General features: G+C 59.5%; 1 protein-coding gene across 3 annotated transcripts in view; it reads left to right on the top strand.

Moving 5' to 3' along the window:
* The window catches only part of HDAC4 (histone deacetylase 4), a 236,661-nt gene that overhangs the window by 117,761 nt on the left and 94,389 nt on the right, over positions 1 to 24,511 (top strand). Inside the window, exon 1 of one of the 3 annotated variants that reach the window (XM_029933523.1) lies at positions 8,895 to 9,701. The exons of 1 other annotated variant lie outside the window; for it this stretch is intronic. Coding sequence is in view for 1 of the 2 variants with exons in the window: in XM_029933522.1 (XP_029789382.1) it covers positions 10,092 to 10,101 (10 nt within the window). In the remaining variant the exon portion in view is untranslated. Of the gene's footprint in view, positions 1 to 8,894; positions 9,702 to 9,721; positions 10,102 to 24,511 lie in introns of those variants that run through there. One more of the 3 variants, XM_029933522.1, reaches the window with a different exon arrangement.

Genomic DNA, 24,511 nt, shown 5'->3' on the forward strand with positions numbered 1-24,511 from the left:
ACCAAGCCTTTCCTTCTTCCTGTTTCTCCTCGTCTTTAAATTTGTAATTGTAGGGCATCTGAGTGGCTCAGTCGGTTAGGTGCGACTCTTGCCTTTGGCTCAGGTCATGATCTCAGGGTTGGTGACTTCAAGCCCCACGTTGGGCTCCATGATGACAGCTCAGAGCCTGCTTGGGATTCTCTTTCTGTCTCTCTCTGTCTCTGCCCCCCGCCCCCCCCCGTTCCTCCCTTGTGTGTGCGTGCACGCTCTCTCTGAATAAATAAACTTGAGAGTAGAATTTGTACTTGTGAAGCAGTTGTGTCGCAGAGGAAACCACCCAGCCACTTGCCCACACCCGACACAACGGATCTGTGTGACTGTTTCTCCAGATGAGCATCGGGCTTGTTGGCCCCGTGACGGACGCGGCTGCACCTCGTGCTTCCCGGACGATGTCATTCTCCATCCCGGGTGGGGACCTGGGGCACAGACTCGACAGCTGGGTGGGGTTCTAAGGAAGCCACTCCTCACTCCGTTGGGTGGGGAGGGGTGTCGGAGATGGACCACAGAGGGGAAGGGGAGAGGTGGGCGTCTTGGGGAGCAGGAGGGCCCAGATCACACAGCCGCCTGCGTCAGGTGCTTGGGTTACAGTGGATGGACATGGAAGACATTGATGTCACTCATTTCAGCATCTTTGTAATCATTTTGAAGTAACGGACTTTTCCATCTGATAATAAAAACGGTGTTTATTATGGAAGAGACGAACGGTGCCGACCGCACTGGGTGTGGCTTCCCTACCGGGAGGGGGCTCACTCGACGCACGCGTGCAGACGCTCACCAGCCCTGGCACGTGCACGTGCCACACAAGTGCACGGGGCTGAGGCGAGGCCCCGGGCGTGCAGGAGCAGAATGGAGGAAAGCGAGGCCGGAGCAGGCGCGGGACGCACGCCTGACGCCCGCAGCTAACCCGACGGCGTGCGTGGGGCTGACGTCCGTCGGCACGTGCCCGTCCCGGCGGCCGAGCACCCCCACTGCGCCCCCAGCATGAGTGTGACGGGGCAGGACCCCCAGTGCTCAGGTGCCGCTGGAGAAGAGACAGGCTCAGACAAGGTCGTGGCCCTGCGGGCTCCCAGGCACGGGACGCAGGCACCGGGCCCCTAAAACGTGCAGCGGCTCAGTTAGGGAGGTTCCTTACGAAGCCGTCCGCCCAAAGTGGGATCCTGGCGTCTGAAGAAACCGCAGAAGCTCTGCAGAGCTTGACGCAAACTAAGGAAAAGCGGGTTCAGCTTCCCACCCGGACTCGCGGGGCGTCACCGCAGTGTGTCCAGCACGCCGTCAGAGGCTGCCGACGTGGGGGGCGGGGCCGCCCAGGCACATTTCCGTGAGAGGAAACGCATCTCATGAGGCACATGCAAATATGAGACCTACACGACCCCGTGCGACCCCCAGAAAGCTCCAGAACACCTCCCTGACTGGCACCTGGGCGGATGAGTTCCTTCCACCAGTAGACGCCCCGGGAACCAAGCCCGCCCGGTGATCCTTGTCACTCGGTGCACGAGGTGCTCCTTCGTGCGTTTGTACCGCGAAGCCGGGGTCCCGGGCGTCGCACGGATCGCGGTGAGGGATCGCGGTGAGGGATCGCGGTGAGGGATCGCGCCGCCTCGCGAGGCTCCTGCCGAGCGCCGGGTGGGGGCAGCCGGGGCGGGGGTCATTCTCTCTGATCTCCTGGTTCTGGCGCCCTCGGGACCCTGGGGCTGGAGGGGGTGCCCCCCACGCGCTCCGTCGCGGCCGGAGCCGGGCTGCCCGCCGCTGCGGGTGGACACATGTGGCGCACAGTGCGCATCCGCCCCGAGCCCCAGGGGCCTCCTGGGCCCCTCCAGCTTGCTTGCTTGTCCTCCACTTGGGAGGACCCGGGGAACCCAGGACAGGGAAGACGTCAAAGTAAAATGCTGCAGTTTGGAAAACCAAGCAGAATGGACAGTCCCGGTGGTTTGCTCAGTGTCGGGAAACGCCGAGTCCCCCACCTCCCTCCCGGCACAGGCTCGCCCGATGGCCCCGTGAGCAGCGGCGACTCAGCCCGGACCCAGGAGCCTGGGCCCACGTGAGCGCGAGGCCTCGGTGTGACTGTGTTTCTATCCATAGAGGCCGCATGCTGTCCGTGTGTGGCGTGCGCCCCGAGTGGTCTGGACCTGCTGTGGAGCAAGTTTGGGGCGCAGGGGACGTCACAGCTGGAGCAGCCCTGGGCAGCAGGGCGCGGCACTGCGCCGTGTCCTGCCGGGTGCCTGCCTGCTTCCCCAGGCCTCAGGGCGCACCTGACGTCCAGCACTGGCCCAGACTGCGGAAAGGCTCTTCCCCCAAGACCTGCCCGCCCCCACCCGCCCTCTCCGGGCTCCCAGCCTGGCCGCCCGTGAGCGGTCAGAGCAGCCTGGCTTGTCCTGCCATTCGTTTCTCCCACCCCTGCCCCGGGCCCCGGGCCTCCTGCGGGCCTGTCCGTGTGCGGCCCATGCTCCTGCTTCGGATTCCCGATCGCAGGAAGCGAGTGTAGGGTCAGGCCTGGGAGCCCAGCAGCTCTGGGGGTCGCATGGCCTCCAGCAGGTGGCCTGTCCTCTGGGGTCACATGACCACTCAGCCTGGCAGGCACCGGGGGCCGGGAAGCATGGCAGGCGTCCCTGGCACGGCGTGCGGCACACGGGAGATGCTCCATGCGGTTGTCCGCCGTCTCCTGTCCCGCACGCTCCCGTCCCACACGCTCCCGCTCCCGTCTGCTGGTTCCCAGCTCTCAGCTCTGCACCTCCTCCAGGAAGACCACCTCCCTCCACCAGCCCCGAGGACTTAGTGATCGCAGCCCTGGGGCTTCTGTTTAAAACGAAGCAAAACCGGCCCATGCCGGGAACCTAACGTAAAAGTGCTTTGCATTACCTGAGAACATGTCCTGTGGGGTTCAGTCTTCGTGGGCTTTTCTGTCAGCTCTGTCGTCGACGGCTCGAGCCACATCTGGGTTTTCCTACGGCAGGTGCCCACGCCTGCTCGGTGTTTAGTGCATGTCTCTCTCGGACGCCGAGCCCGGCGCGGGGTCTGGGCCCCCAGAGGGGCCACCTGCAGCCACAGGTCAGCTGGCAGGCCCTTGGCCGTGTAGGTCCCCGGGGCTCGAGTCCTGTTCCCAAGAACCTGAGGAGCTGGTTCTGGAGCGAAGAGCGTGGCCATGCCGGCCCTCGGGAACACGGCCGGGCAGGTGCCCCTGTGGGCCGTCCCTCGGCTCCGGGGCACGTGCCTCAGGGACAGGAGGGCCGAGGTTGCTTCCGAATGCAGACCCCGGCGCCCGCCACTTCCTCCCAGATGCCACCCAGGTTTCCAGCGGTCGCTGCTGCTTTTCTGGGGAGTCTGATGAGTAAGTTCCCTTTTGGGTACAACTTACACAAGGAGATTGGATTATTTCCCAAGGATGGTGCTTTATGGTGTAGTTTGGGATGTGCTTTTGTGCCTCCGGACAGTGGTTCCAGAGGAAAGACAGGCCTCCCTCTCGTGTCTGCCTTCTGTCCCGGTAACCTAGTCCCCTGCCCCCCTTCGTGGTTTGGATGTCACTCACGGCTACTGGCCTCCCTTGGTGACGGTGCAGGGCCTGGCCCGCGGCCCCGGGAGCCTAGCAGCATCAGAGCCCGCAGCCCGGCCCTCCGGGTCCCAGAGCTGCCAGCCCATCAGGAGGCTCGCGCTGGTCGGATCCTCCGGGCTTGTCACCGGACGGGACACACAGGCCTGTCCTTCTGGCTCCAAATGCCCGGGAGAGAAGCAGGCAGTCCCCGCTTCTGTGTCCCTTCTTCCTTCTCCCCCCTCCTCCCCTGTGCTCCCCTCTGTGTGCCCTCACACCTCCCTGGACCCGGGCTCTCTGTGACACGTGTGAATGGCTACCAACACTGGCGACGGAGATGGGCGTGGAGGTCTGAGGGCCGAGCGAGTCACAGCTGGGCGTGACACCAGGCCGGCCGCAGCCCCCCTCCCCCCGTGCGCTGCTGTCCTCTGGGAGGGGCCTCCTGGGGCCTGCGGGGGGCAGGAGGCCCCTCCTCCCTCTCACCACAGCCGGGTGCCTCATGTGAGTGGAGGGGACCCTGACACACCATTGAGGTGACATTTGCCCTCAGAGTCCCGATGAGCTCTGCCTGGCTTGTGCAGCTGGGCTTTGCAAACCGTTTTCCCTCCGAATACGGAGGCGTGGGCCTCTCCCTTCCCAAGCCTTGCCCTCTGTCCCCGTGGCTGTCTGGATGGCGTCCGTCCTTCTGTCTGGGACAGCACCGGCTCCTTCTGCGTGCCCCACCCCCTCGCGCCCCCCAGCGTCCTGCGGTCTGTCTGTCTGGGCCCTGCCTTGCATGGTGACAGGTTTCCTGCCCGTCTGGTGTTCCCACCGTCTGCTCCTCTTGGGGGAAAATCCCCCGGAGGCTGGGCCCCTGTCCCCCGTGGGCACGTCTTCCGTGAGCCCTGCTGGCCTCACTGGGACGGTGTGGGCCCGGCCGCCTGGTCCTGGGGTCGTCAGCCGGGGACCCTCCCCCCCAGGCGGCCCCAGCTGTGGGGGGGAGCACGGCGGCACGCGGGACCGATGCTCCGTCTCCCGGGCCGTCCGTCCGGGGCCACAGCCACCGAGCCCGGAGGCTTCGCGGCGGAAAGCAGAGCCTCTTTTCCCCCGCGGTCGTCAGGTAGGGTCTGGCTTCTCGTGTCTGGTAAGGCAGGTCCGGTATTCACCCATGTTCCTGCTGTTTTTAACTTCTAAAGATTAATTTCCTTTAAGTTCTATTTAATTTAACTTACTACTTAATTATTTAGTTGTATGTTTAATTTTATGTGTTATTTGATTTAATGTTATAAACTTCATTTAGTTTTAACTAATTATACAGTTTATTTTAAGAGAGACAGAGACTGGACAAGCGGGCGAGGGGCAGAGGGAGAAACTGGGCAGGCTTCACAGTCTGCGCAGACGGACCCGACGTGGGGCTCGATCCCAGGAGCTACGTGATCATGACCTGAGCCGAGACCCGGGGTCCCAGGCGCCCCTCCCCCACGCTCCTCCTGAGCCGAGGACGGTTCCCTCCTGTTCCCGGAGGCAGCCCCCACTGCCTTAGCGGGGTCTGGGGGAGCAGGGAGCGTCCCCCGGTGGTGTCCGGTCTGCCGTCCTTACCCAGGAGTGCCCCCTCGTGCATCACCGACGCCCTCCGGGTCTCACAGTCCCCGCCCCCCCCAGGTGAGGCCACCTCCGCTCCCGGCCGGGCTCCGTCGTGTCCTCTGAGCCTGAGGGAGGAACGGAACGGCCTTTCCTGTCCCGGGTAGAGGTCAGATTTCTTGGGTTATTGATGTTTATCACGAGCTGTTCTCGCTCCTGAAGTTCTGTATGTTGCTGGCACCGTAGACCCTGCATACAGCGTCCCTGCGAACCTGCCGTGTGGCCTGTGGGGGGAACAGGAGCCGGGGCATCTGAGAGGCATGTCCCTGTGCCCGATGCCGGCTGCATGTCCACGCGAGCCCGGGTGTGCAGGCAGCACAGGGCTCCTATGATCTGTGTTGTTGCAGAAAGCGGAGGCCCCTGCACGTCCCCATGGGAAGTTTGAAAGTGATTTTCTGGTGGAAGCAAGGGTTTTCCGGGGCCGACTCTCCTGTGACTTGTGAGCAGAAGCGCCGCCAGTCGGAGACATGTGCCCAGGACCGACTGAGGTGCCCGACGTTGGTGTCCCCCACCAGCTTTGTGTCCTCCAGGTCAGGGCGGCACGGCGGGAGGGTGGATGTGCCCGGAGCACGTGGACCCTTCTTCACGGGCGTCGTCCGGTGCCGTAGCCGGGGTCAGGGAGGTGGCCGCGTCAGCCTTGCCCACATTCTTCGGTTACTGTCGATCGAGACAGGACTTACTGTCCAGGGTCGCGTGTACTGTGCGAGCCGGTCGCGCTGCAGACGCCGCTTCGGAGAAGCCCGTTTCTGGAGCCTCCCGGCAGCGAGCACCGCCCGGTGTGCTGTGGACCAAACCCAGACCCTCCGCGCCTCCGGCTGGGGCAGCACCCAGGCGCCGTCGGGCCAGGACCACCGAGGGGCCCGGCGTCCGCGTGGCTGCCCTTCTCCGGCCCTCCCAGCCGACCCCCTCCCGGGCAGCCCTGCAGGCGGCGGGGGCTGAGACGTTCCTGCCAGGGTGCGCAGGGACACGCGGGTCTGGTGGCAGGTGGCGAGCACATCCTGTGTCCTGTTGGCTTTGTGACCTTCCTGTCCCTCGGAGTCCCCACCTCTGCCCCCGCCGTGCCCTGGCGCACAGTTATTTCCTGTTTCGTTATTTCTGTTCTTACCTCTTTTCTGCTTTTTGGAGGGTGGTTTTACCCGCAGGTTGGACATTTGGCGTTGATTTTTACCTTCCTTCCTTGCGATGAGGGTGCCCACGGTTACGCGCTCCTCTGGGCACAGGCACTTGGGGGGGTTCTAACACGAGGTACTGAATTTGTAGTCTCTTTAAATTTTGTTTGACGGTTGTTTACTTTGAGGAAAAAAACGAGGTGTTTAGAAGTTTTTCATTTGAAGGTATGAGGTTTTTCAATTCCTCTTTTTGACACTGATTTCTAACTTACTGCATCCTGTTGAGAAATGCCCAGGCCCCTGAGTTTGGCCGCGGCGTGCCCTCGGTCGGGTCTGTGAACGCTCCAGGGGAGCCTGCCCTCCCTCCGGGGCCGGGCGCTGGGCGCCGGCTGTGCGCGCCGCCCGTGCTCGGGCTCGGGGTTGTGTTGAAGCCGCAGGGCGGTGGAGCGAGACGGCACTGTTGTGGCGTGGGGTCTACAGCGTTAAGGACCGTGGCCCAGGAAGGCCTCACTCGCCGCCAGGCCCGGGCGCCCCCGTCCACACACTCGTTCGTGGTGACCGGGCCTTCTGGCTGCCAGGCACTGCCCTCGGCGCTCTGGGCCCGTGTCCTTGTGGACAGAACAAAGAGCGACCGTGTTCACAGAGCTCAGGTTATACTGGGGGAGAGCAGCGGCCATGCACAGGAGGCGGGGCAGGGGCAGGAGCGCAGAGGTGTGGACCCTCACGTGCGGGGCAGGCAGGCCTGGTGGACGTGATGCGGTGGCCGCAGACTCCCGGGGCAGGAGGAGCAGCTCGGGACTTGCCGGTGGGGAGAGCGGCCGGTGCAGGGGCAGGAGAGGAGCGTGGTCCACGGGAGCTGAGGGCAGGGGCCGGTGCCACAGGCCCCTGGGGACTTGGAGCCGTCCTGCGAGGCAGGGGTTTGCCCGCGGGTGAGGGGTGTGCCGCAGGCTGTGACGGTGGTGGCCACGCGGGGCAACGGTGAGGGACGGGGAGCCTGGTCCCGGCCGTCAGACGGGGCGGGCGTGGTGGACGTCGCTCAGATTCTAGAAATACTGGGAGTGGACAGGACTAACTGGGGGGCAGGCGTGCCCTGAGGGAAGAGGAGGAGGCGTGGATGACCGTGGGCCCTGAGCCCCTGATGGTGGGGTTGCCACAAGTTTGGTGGGGGCGTGGATGCGGCCGCCCTCGGCGGGGAGATGAGGTCTGGTCCTGGATTGCTGAGAAGTGGTGCCCATTGGGGATTGAGCCCCGGGACCTGGTGCTGGGACCCTTGGGCATATGAACTTACAGGAATGAGCCCCCCCCAAGGGAGCGGGTCTCCAGGCAGCGTCTCTAAAGTGGACATCGTTGCTGCCTTTTTAACAGACGGGGTTTGCTCAGAGTTACGAGTGCATTTTCTACCAAGCCGTACTCGGTGGGGTGTCCTGCTTCTCGGGGGCTCGTGTCCTGGGCCGAGGGCCCGTGTCCCCGCACCGGAGGAGCAGGCTTGCCCGGCCTCGAGTCAGACTCCGCACCAGGACCGCGGGTCGCTGGCCATTGTGGCTCTCATGGCAGCAGGGAACGTGGTGGGGCCCTGTCCCCAACTGTCCTTCTTCAGTCACGCGGGCATCTCGTGCTGCTGGGACTTTGACTCCCTCACGAGGACAGCAAGCAGCCACCGCCATCGGACCCGGGTGAGCGCACGGTAAGGGCTGAACGTCAGCACGCTCCAGGTGTTTCTCCCGGACCTCAGCACACACCAGAGTCCCACGCTCCCAGCTGCCCGCTGACCCCCGAGATGCTGCGCTCCTAGCTGGATATTTGGGGCGGGGCGGGCACCTCGGTTTCCAGAGAGTTCGGGTGGGCTCCTGCTGGGCGGGGCCGCCCGCCCGAAGAAACGCAGCCCCTTCGCTGCCCTCTTCTCCTGCCAAGTGGAAGAAACACCTTCTATTTTTAAATATTTCAACTGTCAGTATTAGGTAATACTGGCCGTGCGGCAGCCCAGCTGTTAGGTGAAATACTTAAGCAAACGTTCCGAGGTTGCTAGGAAGGAAATTCTGAAATGCATTCTTGTTCGAGTTACGTAAACTTGACCTTATGTAACCGAAGTGGCAAGGACAATTGCAGAGATTTGTGGCCTTCCTCGACCACCAGAACTATTTTTAATTTTCAAAGGCTGTATTTTTATTCACTGAGTTTAGGATAATCCAAGTGGCTCTCAGACGCACGTGCGATCTGCACCAGCTGAGCCGGGCCAGGGCCCAGGGCCGGGGGCAGGGGAGGGAGGCAGGATGGCAGGTGTGCATGCAGGTGTCCACAGTGACTGGGCAGGCCGCTGACACTGTGCAGCGCGGGTCTCCCCCGCTGTCATAGGCGGTCACCCCTGGGAGCCCTTCCCGGGTGCGGGGGGCGGTGGGGGTCCTGCAGGCAGCAGGCCCTGGCCAGTGCCCAACCTGAACACGCACTGTTCCCAGCCTCCTGCTGCTGCGCTGTGATCCTGGGGCTTACGGGGCGCATCCGGCGACACCTTGTCGGTAAACGTGCGACCGCAAACGTGGAGAAGGAGTGTTCTGTCGCTTCCTCCTGGAAGTCACGTTTGCCTCCGATGGCCGCGCTCATCAATGAGGACTTACAGGACGGCTCACCATTTCTGCACGGGCGACGCCGGCTTCTATTTATAGCTTCCCGGAAGTACATTTGCACACTTCTTGACAGCCAAGTTCCCGAGAGCGCATGCCAGGTTTTTATTTACAGCTCTTGCTCAATTCGAGCTCGCAAATATTTCCAAAAAGCCATTTTTCTTCCTGCAGGATACAGAAACATTAGAAACAGTAAAGCGTTTTCTAAAGAGCTCTCGGGATCGTTCTGAAATAGGGAGTGGGGGAGATCTAACACTTGCTTCATCACGAAGCCACAGCGCACAGCAGCACAGATGGCTGTGCCCCTCCGAGAGAGCCCGGGCCGCGCCAGGGCCCCGGGCCTCGTGCGCACAGGACTCCTTTAAAATAACATCACGGGCTGTCGTGAGGGCCAGGAAAGTGGGAGAAGTCGCAGGTATTTCTGAACTAGAAATCCACGTGGCGACACGGTGTCTCTCTAATGCCTTGCATGGGAGGGGTCATCAGAGCCCTCCACCCCCCCTTGGCGGCCTGCCTGGACCCTGTTTGTATTTAAGCAATTTTATTTTCTGTAGAGTCAGGTCTGAACCACGTTTTTGAGTGAAGCTTTCTGCGTCGTGACACAGCTTATTGCTCTGAAGAAAGCGCCGATCTGTCCGTGGTGTCGCCAGGACCTCTAGCCGGCCACTTGATAGGAGTCTTTGAGAAACTACTCAGCAGAAGAGAATCCAGCCAAGTTGCGTGGACAGACAGCGTGGAGACGGCCCCCTCCCGAGGAGCAGGGTGGCCGGACACGGGATTTTGAAGCCTCTGGTACGTTTCAAGCCGTCCTTGGCGGCATCGACGGACGTGGGACTCGCTCTTCTTCAGGGCCAAGCGCTCAGGCACCCGGCTGTCCGCGCTCGCTGCCACCAGCCGCGGGCGGGCCTGGACACGGGGCCCTGGGCCCTGGCGTGCTGTCCTCGCAATCCCTGTGACCTCGTTATCTCTGAAATTCATTATCTTAATGAGAAGAATCTCCTTTTAAAAAGAATATGACTCATCTGCTGCCCATGTGTAGAGTTGAGACATTTTACTCCATGGGATTACAGGCAAATGGATATTAGTAGAGGAAACAAAATGGCAGATACCGAGGACTGTTGAGGCGGGAGGCACGCGGCCCCCACGCCCCTCCCTGGTCCCGCGCCGTGGAGGACTTACCTGATGAAAGCAGGTGTGGTCTGGTTTGGTTTGGTTTGAAGTGCTGGGACTGTTCCGGAAAGCCCTCCTCGCCTGCACTGCTGCCCCTCCCCTCCCCGGAGAGCCCCAGTGGCCGCCTGCCACCTGCCCGTGTGCCCCGGGTCCCGTGTCCCAAACCAGCAGTTCCTTTCATTTCTGTCCTCTTCATGATCTCCTTCCTCTTTTTCCTTGGACAGCATATGGTTTAATTTTCTGGTGCTTTTTTCTAACTCTTAGAGTCCAGTGCTTAATTTATTTGTTTCGATTCCTTTTTTTAATTACTTAAGTGCGTAAGACTCCGAATTACTTTCTGAGCCGGACTTCAGGCAGTTCCCAGAATGCTCGATATGCGAAGTGTTCATTTTCTTCGTTTTACATGTTTTCTTCATTTTCATGCTGGATTTTTGCATGTTGGAGAGAAAAGTGTCGAAAGTCTCCTCTGGCTGGATTTTCGCTCCTGCGTGCTTTATTTCGCGTTCTGTGGCAGTGTGCTCAGGGATTGTAGTCTGTGCTTTGTGGGGTTGTGTGTGTGTGTGTGGAAATTCTCTGTGTCGTCCATGTGGCATTGATTTTTGTGAATGTTCCGTGGGGGCCCGAAACGAAAGCAGAAATTCTTCCGCGATACGGAGTTTGAAGCGTAACGTGGCCTGAGTGTGGTTACGTCCCCGTCTTGGCGTCTGGTGTTGGCTGTGGCCGATGCCCTCTGGGCCCCGGAGCGTCCGCGGCCAGCGGGCTCCCTCTGCGCCTTTCCCGGGGCTTCTGGTGTCCTCTGGCCTCCGTCTTGAAGGCGCATCTCTACGGCAGCCACCCCTCCTGGTGCGTCCTGTGCTTCAGACTTGGTGGGATGGGCTTGACCTCGTTTTGCATCTGCTTTAGATCGAACCTTCGGGAGACTGATGTTTTGACCTTCGATTTCTTTCTCCTAGCATTTGTCTGTTCGGCCTTTCTCCCCCGTTCAGGCTGAGTCTGGCAGCCCTGGCTGCCATCTGTGTGTGCTGTGCTGTTGTTCGGTTTTGCTTTTTACCCATCGGGTCATTTTCCAGGGACTCCGTGGCTCAGTGAGTGTATTTGGTTCTGTGTTTTCCAACCATTCTATGTTCTGTTTTCGGCATCACATGCTTCTCTTGCTTTGGCTCCTGGGACGCAGGCTTTCTCTGGCCTTTTGTCTGGGTTCGTGTGTGTTCTGCTGCTGCGAGGCTGCCTCCTCTTTTTGGGTCTGGCGGGACCTTTACGAGTTCACAGATTTGGAGAAATGGCTATTTCTCGATACAGCAGCTTTGAGCAGTTTGTTGAGGTCGTGAGAGAGGAGCTAGTTCGCAAACGGCGCCGTCCTGGCCTCTCTCTCACTTTCTGATTCCGCTAGTGGTAGTGTTATTTTTAGTTCTGATCATTCTCTTCGTGACATAAACAGTACATACATCGCTTCTGTTTATCGGCTTGTTAACCCTAAGGGGTAGCAGCTTACGGCCAAGGAGGGCGAGGGCCTGAGCCCGTGCGTCTCTTCCGCCGGCCTTGGTCTGTTCGGTCACCCTTTCCTTCACAGATGTGAAGGGTTCACGTTAACCTGAGGTTCCCAGAAGTCGGGTCTAGAGACGCAGTCCACTTGATCCTCGCTACGGGGAGAAGAGGGCCCTGCGCTCTCCAGGCTCCTGGAAATCTGCAGCCTGTTCTGTGCTCGGGCCTCGCCGCCAGGGCCCCGCGGGGCTGGTTGAAGCAGACCCCCACTCCCAGGCCCGGCGGCCCGGCCCAGGACGCCCTGGCCTCAGCCGCTGCCTCGTGCCGGGACCGCCACGGTGGCTCTGTTTTCACCAGGAGGCCTTTGAATGAGCCTCTCGTGGCCCCTGTACGCTTGCAGGAGGAAGTGCCAGGAAGCAGAGCACTTACTGCTCACCTCTGCCCGCCAGGCCAGAGCGTGGGGCCTCGAGAGACTCTTGAGAATGTGGGGTGCCCAGAACAAGACGTTTTCACGGGCAGGCTGTGCACCCGCTGAGCAAGACGGCGGCTGAGGCAGGTGGAGGTCAGAGAGGAGTCCCCCCCTTCTTGCTGGTGGCACCGGCGGGGGAGGTGTCAGCTGTCTGCAGGACAGAGCTGTCCCGGTACCGGGCCCTGCGTGGGACAGTCACCCACAGGGACTAGTGCTGGACCCCCGAACGCCACCCCCCGAGCAGGGACCGCAGCCATGCAGAGCAGGTCCCCCCACCAGGGGGCGGGGCTCAGGGGCCAAGGGCAGGGTCACACGCAGGAAGGAGACCTTGACTCCATGTTTGTGGAGAGCTCGGTGCTCACAGACTAACCGCCGAGTGCACGCGCCGCGAGCCCTCTGCACAGCATGAAACTAACCGGGTGACGCAGGTCTCGGTCCGCGGGGACCTGGCGGGCTGCTGTCTCACGCCCCGCCGGGCAGCCCCAGTGCCCTCGTGGCAGTGTCACTGCGGGGCCATGGCCACAACCCGCTCCTCAGGCCATGTCTGCACTCGACTGGAGTGTCCGGTGTGCGTGCGCACGTCTGCAAACGCGTGTGTGGGATGGAGATCGTTCCCGTGACTACCTGGCGTGGCCCCAGCTGGAGTGCGGGAGCCGCGGGAACCACAAGCACACGTGCACAGGTGTGTGCCCGACGCTCTGTGTTCAGCTTTTTAAACAAACTAGGGCTAAACGTGTTCTGATAACTGTGGGCGTGGGACATGGATGTGACGCCGCTTGTGGGCGTTGGGTCCCGGGAGGCGGTATCTGTCCATTGGGGATTTTAAGTCACATTCCCAAACCCGGTTCTGTTCCTGCTCCCGCACGGTGGTCTCTGAGGAACCCAGCTTGCGCCAAGCTGGCGCGGCCCGCGGTGTGGCTGTCCCCGTGAGTCCCCGTGCCGGCACCGGGATGGCCGGGCTGCACGCTCCTGCCGCTGGGGGCCAGGTGGGCTTGCGGCCTTTTGTGCTTGTTCCCGTGTTGCCTGGCAGGGGTGGGGTGGGGGTCTGGGGAGAGTCCAACGTTTGCCGGGTGGGGGTGTCTCCCAGGGTCGCTGCCGTTGGTGGTGCTGATCTAGAGAAGTCCGACGGGGTTGGGGCAGCCGGTGCTCCGGCTTTCTGCCCCGTGAGCCCTCACCCGCTTCAAATTCCAAGGCTGGCATTGGTCTGATGCCGCCTGTTGGCCTTTTTCAGGGGAGGCCAGTTACTGCAACTTGGCTGTGCCCCCCCCGACCACCACCGCACCCCCAGGTCTGCAGCGTCTCGCAGCCCGGCGTTCCCTGGTGTCCAGCACAGAGTCCCTGTTCTTACGTCCACTGATGACTCCCTGTTGCCAAATCCCAGCATGCCACGTCCTCGCCCTGCCCTTGTGTGACCTCTCCTCAGGACCAACTCACTGGGCCAACCACTTCTTCTAGAAGTACCCTGTCCCAGACTGCACATGCCTGGTACCTGTCCGCTGCCATGGCTGCTCATCCTCCAACCCCTGGGCAGAGTTTCTCCCCTCTCTCCTGTCCCCAGGGCTGGCCTGTGGATGGCTTCTCATCCTTGTTGACTGGTTGCCTTGGTGATCTCAGTGGTTTCGTCTCACCCATCTGGAATCCCGAATACCATCCTGCTGCCGCCATTCAGAGTCCCCACTCCAGCCCGGACGACTCCTGACTCCGTATCCCAGAGCCCGCTGCTGGTCCTGAGCCCTTGCCTGGGTGTTTCATGGGCATCTCAGATGTCAGTGTCTGAAACTGGATGGTTGGCTGTCCCATGCCAACCCAGACTCAGTGGGGCGTCCATCCTGTGAAGCCCCCAGATCACCCTTGAAATCCCGTCTCAGGGCACCTGGGTGGCTCAGCTGGTTAAGCATCCGACTTCAGCTCAGGTCATGATCTCTCATGGCTCATGGGTTCGAGCCCTGCGTCGGGCTCTGTGCTGACAGCTCGGAGCCTGGAGCTGCTTCAGATTCTGTGTCTCCTTCTCTCTCTCTGCCCTCCTCCCCCCAAAATCAATAAATATTTTTTAAAAAGTGGAAGATGGACCCTGGGAGCGGGCAGTGGGCACCACAGGCTGACGAAGGACTTGTACCTGTAACGGGTAAGTGACTCCGATTATTCTGTATGAAAAAGAGCAACAGAAAATGGCAAAAAAATAGGCTGTTCACAGAAGGGCTCCTAGAGGCAGAGGAGGCTTGGCTGAAAGGCCACGCCGCCCGCGTGACCCAGGAAACCGGGAGGCACCGCGAGCTCTGGGCACAGCCGCTCTGCCCTGCAGCTTTGGGCAGAGCCACGGCGCGAGCCAGACGGTGGGGGTGCGCAAGGATGGGCCTTCCGGGAAATCGTCAGCTTTCCCTCATAAAGTTCAGCCTGGCTCCGTGACCCAGCGCCCCCTCTCCGAGCGTGCCCGCACTCGGGCAGTCCCTGCGGGTGCGCACACGACTCGTGCAGGACCTGCTGTCCTCCGTCGCGTCACCGCCTGGGACAGCGTGAAGACCCAGATCAGCCGCGCGACCCCACGAGCCTGTCACTGCACGCAGCGGGGACACGGACCCCATACATGAATCTGCAACCCAACACGGGGCCAGACGGAAGCGGCTGCACCAGGCCGCGTCGGGGACACGGCTGACCCGTCTGAGGAACGTCACACAAACGGCAGACCCAGCTCGTCAAAGAAAGCAAGTCGACGGCAAGCACGAAGTGCGAACAGGGTTTCTCGGTGCGTGGCTGACTACTGACCCCTGTGTCCAGCGCGGGGCCGGGGCTGGAGGAGGTGGGCCGCGCTGGCCCGCCCCGAGACCGTCACTCCGCACCGGCCAGGCCTGCAGCGGGGACCAGGTCCTCTGAGGTTGGAGGACGGAACGACAGTTTGAACTTCCACCTTCCGGACCTAAGAACAGGGCCTTGCTGCGTGCCCCAGGGCCGGCGGTGCACGGCCGAGGAGGGGGGCGAGGGGGCGAGACCCCCCCCCCACAGGGAAACGAGCACGTGCCCAGGAACGAGGCAGGAGGCACGAGGAAAGGCAGCAGCCCGTCCCCAGCCTGGTCCCCGAGGGTTCACGGCACGCATCCTGACCCGGGACCCGTAGCCTCCCTCCACAAATGCGGGGGGCCTTTAATATTTCGAGACATCGCCCAAAAGGGGGCAGACCCTGGCTTGTGAAGGCGAATTTGGTGACAGGCAAGGTGACGAAATCTTCAGGCTCCACACCCGGGAACCAGCAGCGCTGCCGGGTGACAGAATCGCCAGGCTGCCCTCGCCTGCCTCGCCGTGACCACTTCCTCACAGAAAATCCCAGGTTAACTTGACCTACTCCACGCCTTTGGAGTGAACGTTTTCACAGAAGGAAATAAATATACTGCTTCTTCTGTCTTACTTCTTTTCATAGTAGAAACACGGACTGGTGCCCTCATGATACAAAATCACTAAGCAGCATAAAACCCAGCTTCCAGGACGCTAGAGAACCACGGCATGCCCCCCACTGCCCCTCCGAGAGAGCTGGGAGTCCCATCCCTACCATTTGTAAAAAATGATTTCCTTAGTTTTCAGAGAAAGAGAGAGAGACAACATGAGCAGGGGAGGGGCAGAGAGAGGGAGACACAGAATCCGAAGCAGCTCCGGGCTCCGAGCTGTCAGCACAGAGCCTGACTTGGGGCTCGAACTCATGAACCATGAGATCATGCCCTGAACCGAAGCGGACGCTTAACAGACTGAGCCCCCCGGGCGCCTGGAAGTCCCATCTCTAAGAGTAACAGTCCCCCGGGACCGTCCAGGGCCCCCCACCCCGACCAGGGGCACGTGTGCACGAGGGAATCAGTATTACCTTCTTGGGAAAGTGATTTCAACCACACCTGCATCTGTTCTGAGGTCCAGTGACAGGGATTTTAGAGAGCCGGGTCAGAGGGGCCGTGAAGGGAGGCGTTTGAAGGATTGTTAGGAGTCCGATTTCTCCTGAGGTCACCCTGTGAAAACACGAGTGGAGAGGGCTTTGCGCCCGCCGCCTGCCGGCTGGGCCGAGGGGCTCACTGTGGACACTCGAGGAACAGCTGTAAAGGACACAGGCTGAGGGGACTGACCCCAGCCCCCCCGAAAGCGCCACCCTGGGGACAGCAAAAAGACCTCGATCTTCCCCAGAAGCAGATGACGATCCCCAAGGAGATGGCAGCCGCAGGCTTCTGGGCGCCGGGCAGGGGCCTGACCCCGCACAGCACAGAAATGCCACTGGGCCGGGTGCCAGGGTGGCCGTGCCACAATCGGCCTTTGAGCCTACCCCCGGCGCCCCCTACACACACAGGGGCGCCCAGAGAGGCACTGAGCTGAGGGCCGGAGCTGGGGGGCCGGGCAAGCGGGAGCCCTGAAGGCCAACATGCTGGAGGCCGGGGTGTGGGGCCAGGCCCGCGCCCCAGGGAGGAGCGGAGAGGTGCTCTGCGGGAAAAGCGCCAGCCCAGGAGGGAAAGGCAACGGGCCGTGGCATCAGTGGCCACAGGGCAGGACCGGTGAGCACACGCCAGCTTGTCAGGGACTCGCCCTGAGACACTGGCCATTTGGGAACGCCTCTAACGTGAAGGAGCTGACGCGGTGGCGCTGAGCCTTCTCTGAGAGCCTGTGTGGAGGGTCCCCAGCGGACTCAGGCCCACCCTCCACAGAGCGCCCAGTCCCCGGGGGGAGCGCCGGAGAGGAGACAAATCAGGTGAAGCACGGGGCAAGTGGGGCAGGCAGACACCACCAGGCAGCTTGTGGTCCCCGCGGAACAGACGTGGGCACGGAGCGGCAGAGAAATCTGCACCGGGCGCCCGGACAGGAAGCGGAGAGGCTGGGCCCGGCCCCACGAGGGGTTAACCAGGCCATCACGGGCACTAGTTAGCTTCCTGGGTTACAGGTTCTACCAGCTTAGCAGCTCCTACTGTCCTGGAGGCCAGCAGCCGAAACGGGTTTTAAGGAGCTGAACTTAAGGCCTCACCAGGCTGCCATCCTTCCGGAGGCTTTAGGGGAGATGCAGCTCCCGGGGGTCCCTGGCATCCAGAGGCACACGCGTGCCGTGGCTCCCGGGCCCCCCGTATTTCCAAAGCCATTAATCGCATCAGTCTGCCGTCTGCTCCCGTGACCCTCCCGCCTCCCGTCTGGAAGGACCTGTGTGACTGTGCCGAGCCCACCCATACTCCCAGCTCCTCGGCATCTCAGGATCCGTGATCACACCTGCAGGGCCCTGTGGCCACGCCTGGTCACATACTCACAGATTCTGAATTTAGGGGCGGTCTTTTGAAAGGGTGGGGGACTCTATTCTGGCTCTGGCTTGGCGGCTGAGATCAGACAGGGCGGCCAGGACAGAGGCTAGGGACAGGTGGAGAGGTGGCTGGGGGCTGCGGACGCGAGCCAGTGGTGGGCGGGCTGCCATTGATGGCGACGGAGCAGGTGGGCGCCGGGCTCGCCCGTCCCTAGTCACCGTCCTGAGGCGCACTGTGCGTCTCAGCCTGGCGGTCTCCCAGCGTCTCTGCGGCTCACGTCCACGGCCGCGGGGCAGCACGGCCGTCCTCTTGGTCTGGGAGCCTGATGGCTCGCCTCTTCCCTCGCCGCTGTGTCACTGTTCTGTCCCCTCCGGGGCGGTGTTGGCCAAAATCTTGTCCTGTTCAGGGTTCATCCTCAAAACCGGTATTTGCTGTGCTGTTTTTTTTAATAGATACGTATTTTCAGATTAAGGAAATTCTCTTTTATTCCTGGTTTGTTAAGAACTTTTATAATGTGAATAGTTGTTGGATTTTACAATATGCATATTTTTGTTAAGATAATCGTCATTAGTGTAGTGAATTACACTTTAGATGTTCTGTATAGATGTGGCACTCCTCAGTTTAAAATGCCACTCAACTTCAGCCTATTATCTTGTTTATAGGCTGCTGGATTGGGCTTGCTAATAATTTATCTGGGATTTCTGTGGCCGTATTCACGACAGAGACCGTAATTTTTCTTTTTTATGCCGTCTGTGTTTCTTCGACAAGGTTTTGTGCTGGCCTCACAGAAGGAGCTCAGGAGAACTCTTTAATTTTCCGTTCCCTTTGAAGTTTTCTTTAAAATCGAACGATCACTTAGTCAAAAGGTTAGTGAAACTGTCTCTACTATGGTCCTCATGGGAAGATTTTAAAGTGTCGATTCATTTTAGTTATGATACGGTTACTCTGTTTTCTATTTTTTGGTCAATTTGGGAAAGTTACATTTTTCTAAAAATGTGTTCTTTTTTTAATCTTTAGAAAATATTTATTTATGTATTTAGAGACAGAAAGCACATGGGCGGGGCAGGGGCAGAGAGAGAATCCCTAGCAGGCTCCGCGCTGTCAGCACAGAGACCGACGTGCGGGTGCGACCCCGTGACCCTGGGGTCATGACCTGAGCGGAAGTCAGGAGTCTGACGCCCAGCCCACGGAGCCCCAGGCGCCCCGCCGGTGCCTGTGTTGTGCAGGTTTGAAACGACGGGCCTCGAGCTGTTCATTACCGTTTCTCGGGTTCATTACCGTATTTCTGGTCTCTGCTGCACCGACAGTCTGGTCAGCTGTCTTGTTCCTGCTTCCGTTGGCGCCTTTCCCTCCCCTGAAGCACTTTTACCCGGCGTTTGTCTGTGTTGTGGGTCTTTCTAAGGAACCCATGTTTGTGTTGGGCACGTGAATGTTTGTAACGACTTTCCCATTTCTTCTGTATGTTGGTTATCTCCTTCCGTTTTCCTGGCGTCTCTTCCACGGTTTTCTCCTTTTAGACCCCATCTGGCTCATTAGTTGGCACACTTCCTGATATCGAATGTAAGTATTTAAGGTTGTAGGTTTTCCTCTGAGTGTGAGAGGAGGGCAGGTTTGCAACGTGAACAGTTTCCATTACCTTCCCAGTCTAATCCTTTTCAAATCGTTGTTTTGATTTCTTCTTTGCCCCATATTTAGGAAATGTCATTTAAAAAATTAACCTCGTATCACAGAAAATTTTAGATCCATTCCAAAGTGCTGAAAATACCGGGAGGAGCCCTGCTGTTCCCACCAGCCGGCCTGGGCAGTGTCTGGCCACGCCCACCCGTGTGCCGCCTCTCCACCTCCGTCCTCACGATCACTGCCCACGCCCGCCTCTGTGCCTCCTCTCCACCTCCGTCCTCACGATCACTGCCCACGCCCACCTCTGTGCCTCCTCTCCACCTCCGTCCTCACGATCACTTTGAATTAAACCCGGCGCACCGGATCCCCCGCCTGCGTCTCTCCACGGCAGGGACTCCGTTTCACACCTCGGTGCACCGCCGTGTTCGTCCTCAGACCAGAGGAACAGTTACCCAGGGTACCACATGTCCGCCCAGGGTTCACAGGCCTCTGGGGGTGGCGACTACGTACACACAGATCACTTTCCTGCTTGTCTCCGGGTCCAGGTAACACTTGCACGTGGCGATGACTCATAACGTCTCCCGCTGGTCTGTACATGCTCCTCCCCGCCTGTCTTGTTTGTTTTGACCCTTCAGTTCAGCTTTGAAGATGCTCAGCTCGTGTCTTGTGGGGTTTTCCTGAATTTAAATTGTGCTTGACTTCACCCATATCCCATCTTGGTCTGTGTTTCCTGTAAATAGGCACTTACCAATTTGTCGAGGGGTTTGGTCAGATTTCAGTGTGGTTATATTTGGCAGCGTGCACGTCCAGGAGGTGCCCAGCTCTGCGCACGTGCGTGTGTGTGGTCAGCAAACGTGTTTCTTTTCTCCCCATGAGATTCTTTGTGATCGGTCCTGGACGCCCCTGCTTTGGAGGCTAAGTGGGAAACGGCACTGAGTGCACAACGTCTGCCGTCAGCGAGTCCTGCCCCCAGGGACTAGGACGCTGCTCGCTCAGGCCGCCCTGCGCCGCGGCCTCTGACCCGGTGTCCTCACGGTGTTCGGGGTCAGGCTCTGGTTTCGTCCCGACTCGGTGCTGACAGTGTTCGTCCAGACTCCGCTTCCTCTTCATTGTCATGTCCGTCTCTCTGCTCACCTTCTCCCTTAACCGAGGGCTTGATGGTGACCTCCTGTCGTCCTTTGCCATCCGACCTGTGTCTGCGTTCTGTGCCTGCTCTTGGCAGACAGTTCCCTGCACACAGCTCCAGCCTGACCGCCGCTTCTCCCCACGCTCAGGGACTCGCCACCCTGGCCGTCATCCCGCTCCCCCAGGGGACAGCCATGCTTCCGTTTTAGGGTCTTCGGAACTTTTTCTTTGGTATCTGCAGTTCCAATCTGCAATTATCTTGGTTTATTTTTTGTTTTCTCCTGATCTCCTGCTCGGTTGTGTTTTCTGTATCTGCCGATTCGTGTCTTCCTGCAGCCCCGAGCCCAGTGGAGGCCAGTGGTGAGGCGGGCGCTGGCAGAGTCCTGGGGTTGGCAGGCAGAAGCAGGGGCAAACCAGGGCCTAAATGTATATGCCGCTCGCTGCTTTATTTCTAGAACCCTGCAAGGAAATCCCAGGCACAAAAAATACACTTCAGAGGGTTACCTTGGGTCCCATCTGCAGAGACCCACAGCTCTCCCTGGCCCAGCCAGAGTCAGACCTTCCCGTGTGTGCATCTATGAAAATCTACAGATACCTCCATGCATATTCATTTCTTTACACTTTGTTCTCAATTGAAAACAAAACAATATAACGCAAAAACACCTCTCCATGTACCATAATCCTTTTATCTTGATTTTTCTAGCATAATTTAACTGGCAGGAAACTGTTAACATGAGCGCGTTTCTTTAGCATCGCACGGACACATCTAAGTGAGACGCACAGAAGCGAGGGACCTGCTTGTGCTTCGTTACGTGTGAGGCCACGGCCACCGAGGCTGTTCGTGTCCCCTGCAGAGTATTTTTAAATTTTTACATCTGAGTCCTTACGTGTGAAATCTTGGCTTCCGCACCTCATGTCCCTTTACACACACTCCCACAACCCGGTGTTAAATAGAATAGTTTTAATCCAGTTGAGAACGCTTTGGGGGGAAGCGACATTACATATAAACCAGTATTTTGAATGGGACAGGATGATGCGTGTTCCGTCCTTTAGAACATGTTTAACAGGTCCCGCATCACGACGTTCCGCAGCAGTTGGAACACAGGTGTCCAGTGTTGCTCTCTCCCGAAACTCACAAAAAGCCCAGAAAAGAAAGACCCAGGTCACAAGCAGAGCTCGCCCGGACACGGCCCATGGGCGACACGCGGGTTGTGGTCTCTGAACACCGCTTCCCGCCAAAGGGGACCCAGATTTCCCGGCAGCAACATCTGATTCTGCCCAGAGATAAAACAGTGCGAGGATCCCCGGGCACATCCGTCACGGCGGAGCAGCGGCTGCAGCGGGCGCCCCAGGGGCCCACCCGGAGGGCCCTCGAGGTGCCAGGCGGGGAGCTGCCGTGGGCTCCGGTCACCTGATCTTGAAAACCAAACCCTCCTCCTCGCTCACAGACGGAGCATGCTGGGGACCAACTGTTTCGTTTTGAAAAATAGCAAATAAAGGAAGAGAATCAGGCACGTGCCTGGCCTTCCTTCTAGAAACTGTCAGAATAGGATAGTGAGGTCGGGGTCCTTCCTCGTTACTGAAATAAGCTAGCGAATCAGGACTCAGGGTGTTCCTGGACAAGCGCACCCTACAGCACGACCACCTCACCTTGGCCGCCATCAGGCCAGAAGGGCCACGGATGCGCAGGTGCTCAAGGGGCCTCTGAGCGAATCGGACCCCAGAGTTCACAGGCCGCCACCTTCACCTGCAGCCCGGGCGCTGCCTGCCACGGCCAGGGCAGGGCATGCTCCGCGGGACCGATGACCAGCGTCTGTAGCCCCTGCGTTGGAGGGGGTGCCGGGGTGGGGGGAGGGGAAACCTTCAGAATAAAAGGAATTAAAGGCATGTTTCAGCCACTATAATGCATGGACCTCCTATGGGCCTTAATTTGATATTTGATATCAAATTTGATAATTTGGTTTTCCTCAAAACTGGGATTGCTTTGGGGCTGCTTGATAGTGCCATGGAGGAATTGTGAAATTACTTGGGTTCATTAGTAGTATTTGATTGTGTTTTCTAAAAGAGTTCCTTCAGAGACACTTTCCGAAGTACTACAGACAAAACACCTTGACAGCTGGTCCCCCCCAGCGTCATCCAGAGGCGGGAGGCGGGGATCACGCCCAAGACACAGGGCTGGCCATTAGCTGGCAGTTGTTGGAACTGAGGGTCCCATGGGACTTGATTCAACTGTCCTCTCCACCTCTGTGGGCTTCTGAGAGTTTCCACAAAAAAGTTTTTACAATGTGCTGCAGAGAAAGGTCGTAAGCCCCGGGCACAGGGGAGCAGAGGAGGGAGCCCTGGCCGTGGAAGGCCAGTCCGTGTCACCGTGAAATTTCAGGACCCTGGGGATGAGGACAGGACCTGAGAAACCTCCAGGGAGAAGAGTCTCGTCACGTCCAAGGATCTGCAACCAGGACGGCTTCGCAGTTTTCAGTAACGACGTAGGGCACAAGAGGACCGTGGCAGCCCTGTTAGGATCCTGGAGGAAGGGAGTTTCAAGCTGGAATCCGCATGCAGTGGGAGTAGCAGCACCTGGAGGGGAAACAAAGGCGAGCAGAGCCGGCCCCCCAGGCCTTCCCTTGACTCCGTTGGAGCCCGAGATCCTGCAGGATGAGAGGAGGGAACACAGATGAAGGGAGTCCCTGCGGGGAGGAGGCCCGGCCCCACGATGGCGGCTGCTCAGCGGAGCCTGGGCAGAGCTCTTGGGCTTCTGGGGCAGGTGCCTGTGCCGGGGGGGGGGGGGGGGGGGGGGGGGGGGGGGGGGGGGGGGGGGGGGGGGGGGGGGGGGGCCTGAGCCGGTGAGCCTGCTCAAGACCCTTCCCTGTCGCCGACCTGTCTGGGCCAGGTCCCCCTGCTCCCCTCCCCGCGCCCCACCCCCCACCAGAGCACATGCTCTTCTGCAAGGGGCCTTTGCCGTGGCTCGTGGCTGAGGGTGGAGGCTGGCCACAGGGGACTAGGAGCAGGAATCCGCATCTGCCCCTGCCCGATGCCGTGGGGGGTGGGCCCTTGGCCTCCTTAGTTAGGCTCACTCGTCACCTTGTCCCAGCCCGAGGAAGCCGAGGGCAGACCAGGCTGCAGACTCTCTTCTGGGCATCTTCATCAGCCTCTTGTACTCACTGCTGTCAGCAGAATGACAGGTGTTGGGGGACATGTGCACAGATGGCATCACCAAAGAGCAGAAGGTGCTTGGCAAAGCCCGGATGCTGCTGGGGTGGAGGGCGGGCGCGCGATTTGGGGCGAGTCTCTGATTCTTCCTGGGCCTTCATCCATCACACTTGCTATGCCGCAGCTACGTGTTCTTCAGCACTTGCGAGGTGTTTCATGGTAAAGATGACAACGCTTTAAGTAAGTTCCGCGTCTCCAGCACCCCGTCCCCCTCCCTCCCCGTCATACACAGACACAACGTCAGGGTAAGAGTAATCCTGGTTACGTGCTTGAAATTCCTATTATTTCCCCTGCATCTGAATGAGGCGTTCTTTCCTTGAACGGATCTAAACTTCGGCCATGTTTTCTGGAGGATGGCGCTCGCCTTCCTCCGGTGTCTGTATGACGGCGTGAAGAGGACCTGACCCCGTAATGGAAGATAACAGGGTCCTTCTTTATGATCGTTTACTTTAAAAAATAGAGACTGGCAGATTTTTTTTCAGTTTCCGATTGCGAACTTGAAATTCACACAGCACTGGCTTGCCGTTTCTGATCAAAACGCTGAATATGCTCTTTGTGTGTGCGCTAACGTCACGGGTCTGGTTGTATTAAGACGCTTCTCAAAGCACAACCTATAAAAGCAATTTTCTACCCCACATAAAATATTCATGAGAATACAGGCCTTTTTGTTTTGACGCTGCATTCCTTAAGTAGAGAAGGTTGTATTGTTTTCTCCAGGGCGCTTTGGGGCAGAGGCTCTGGCCGCTTCTGTTGAGAACGGCTGACCTTTCAGATGGCTTTTGATGCAGAAATAGTACAAGTCGCGTCTGACGCGCCCGCCAGCAACTGGAATGAAGGGGGGACTGTGGTCATGACCCCCCAGCTGGTGTGCAGGGCAGGCCTGGGGCAGCTCCGCGACCAAGGCCACCCCGCCGGGCCCCCGACTGCCCACACAGGAGGGATGGGGGGCGGCATTTCCCGGGAGGCCTCGCCAGCTTCTCCTTGTGCCGTGTCCGTTCCCACATCTGCCATCCTGTCTAGGGCAGACTCGGTGATGTTTCTACGGGAGAGGAAGTGGCAGGGGCTGCTTGTGGTGCAGCCGACCTGGGAAACAAGTGGCTCTTCATTCTGCTTGCTCTGCGTTTAGCATTCTTTAACAGAAGAACAGTTTTGTGTGATACCTCAGAATGGTAAACTGAGGCAGCAGGCCTTCCCTTTCTAAGAAATGGTAAACACGGAAGAGACATTGCTGTGAGAACAGCACGCCACCCCGCCGACCTCAGCGTGGGCCCCGGCCCCCC

This window comes from Suricata suricatta, chromosome 3 (genome assembly GCF_006229205.1).
Source record: "Suricata suricatta isolate VVHF042 chromosome 3, meerkat_22Aug2017_6uvM2_HiC, whole genome shotgun sequence".
NCBI classification, from domain to species: domain Eukaryota; kingdom Metazoa; phylum Chordata; class Mammalia; order Carnivora; family Herpestidae; genus Suricata; species Suricata suricatta.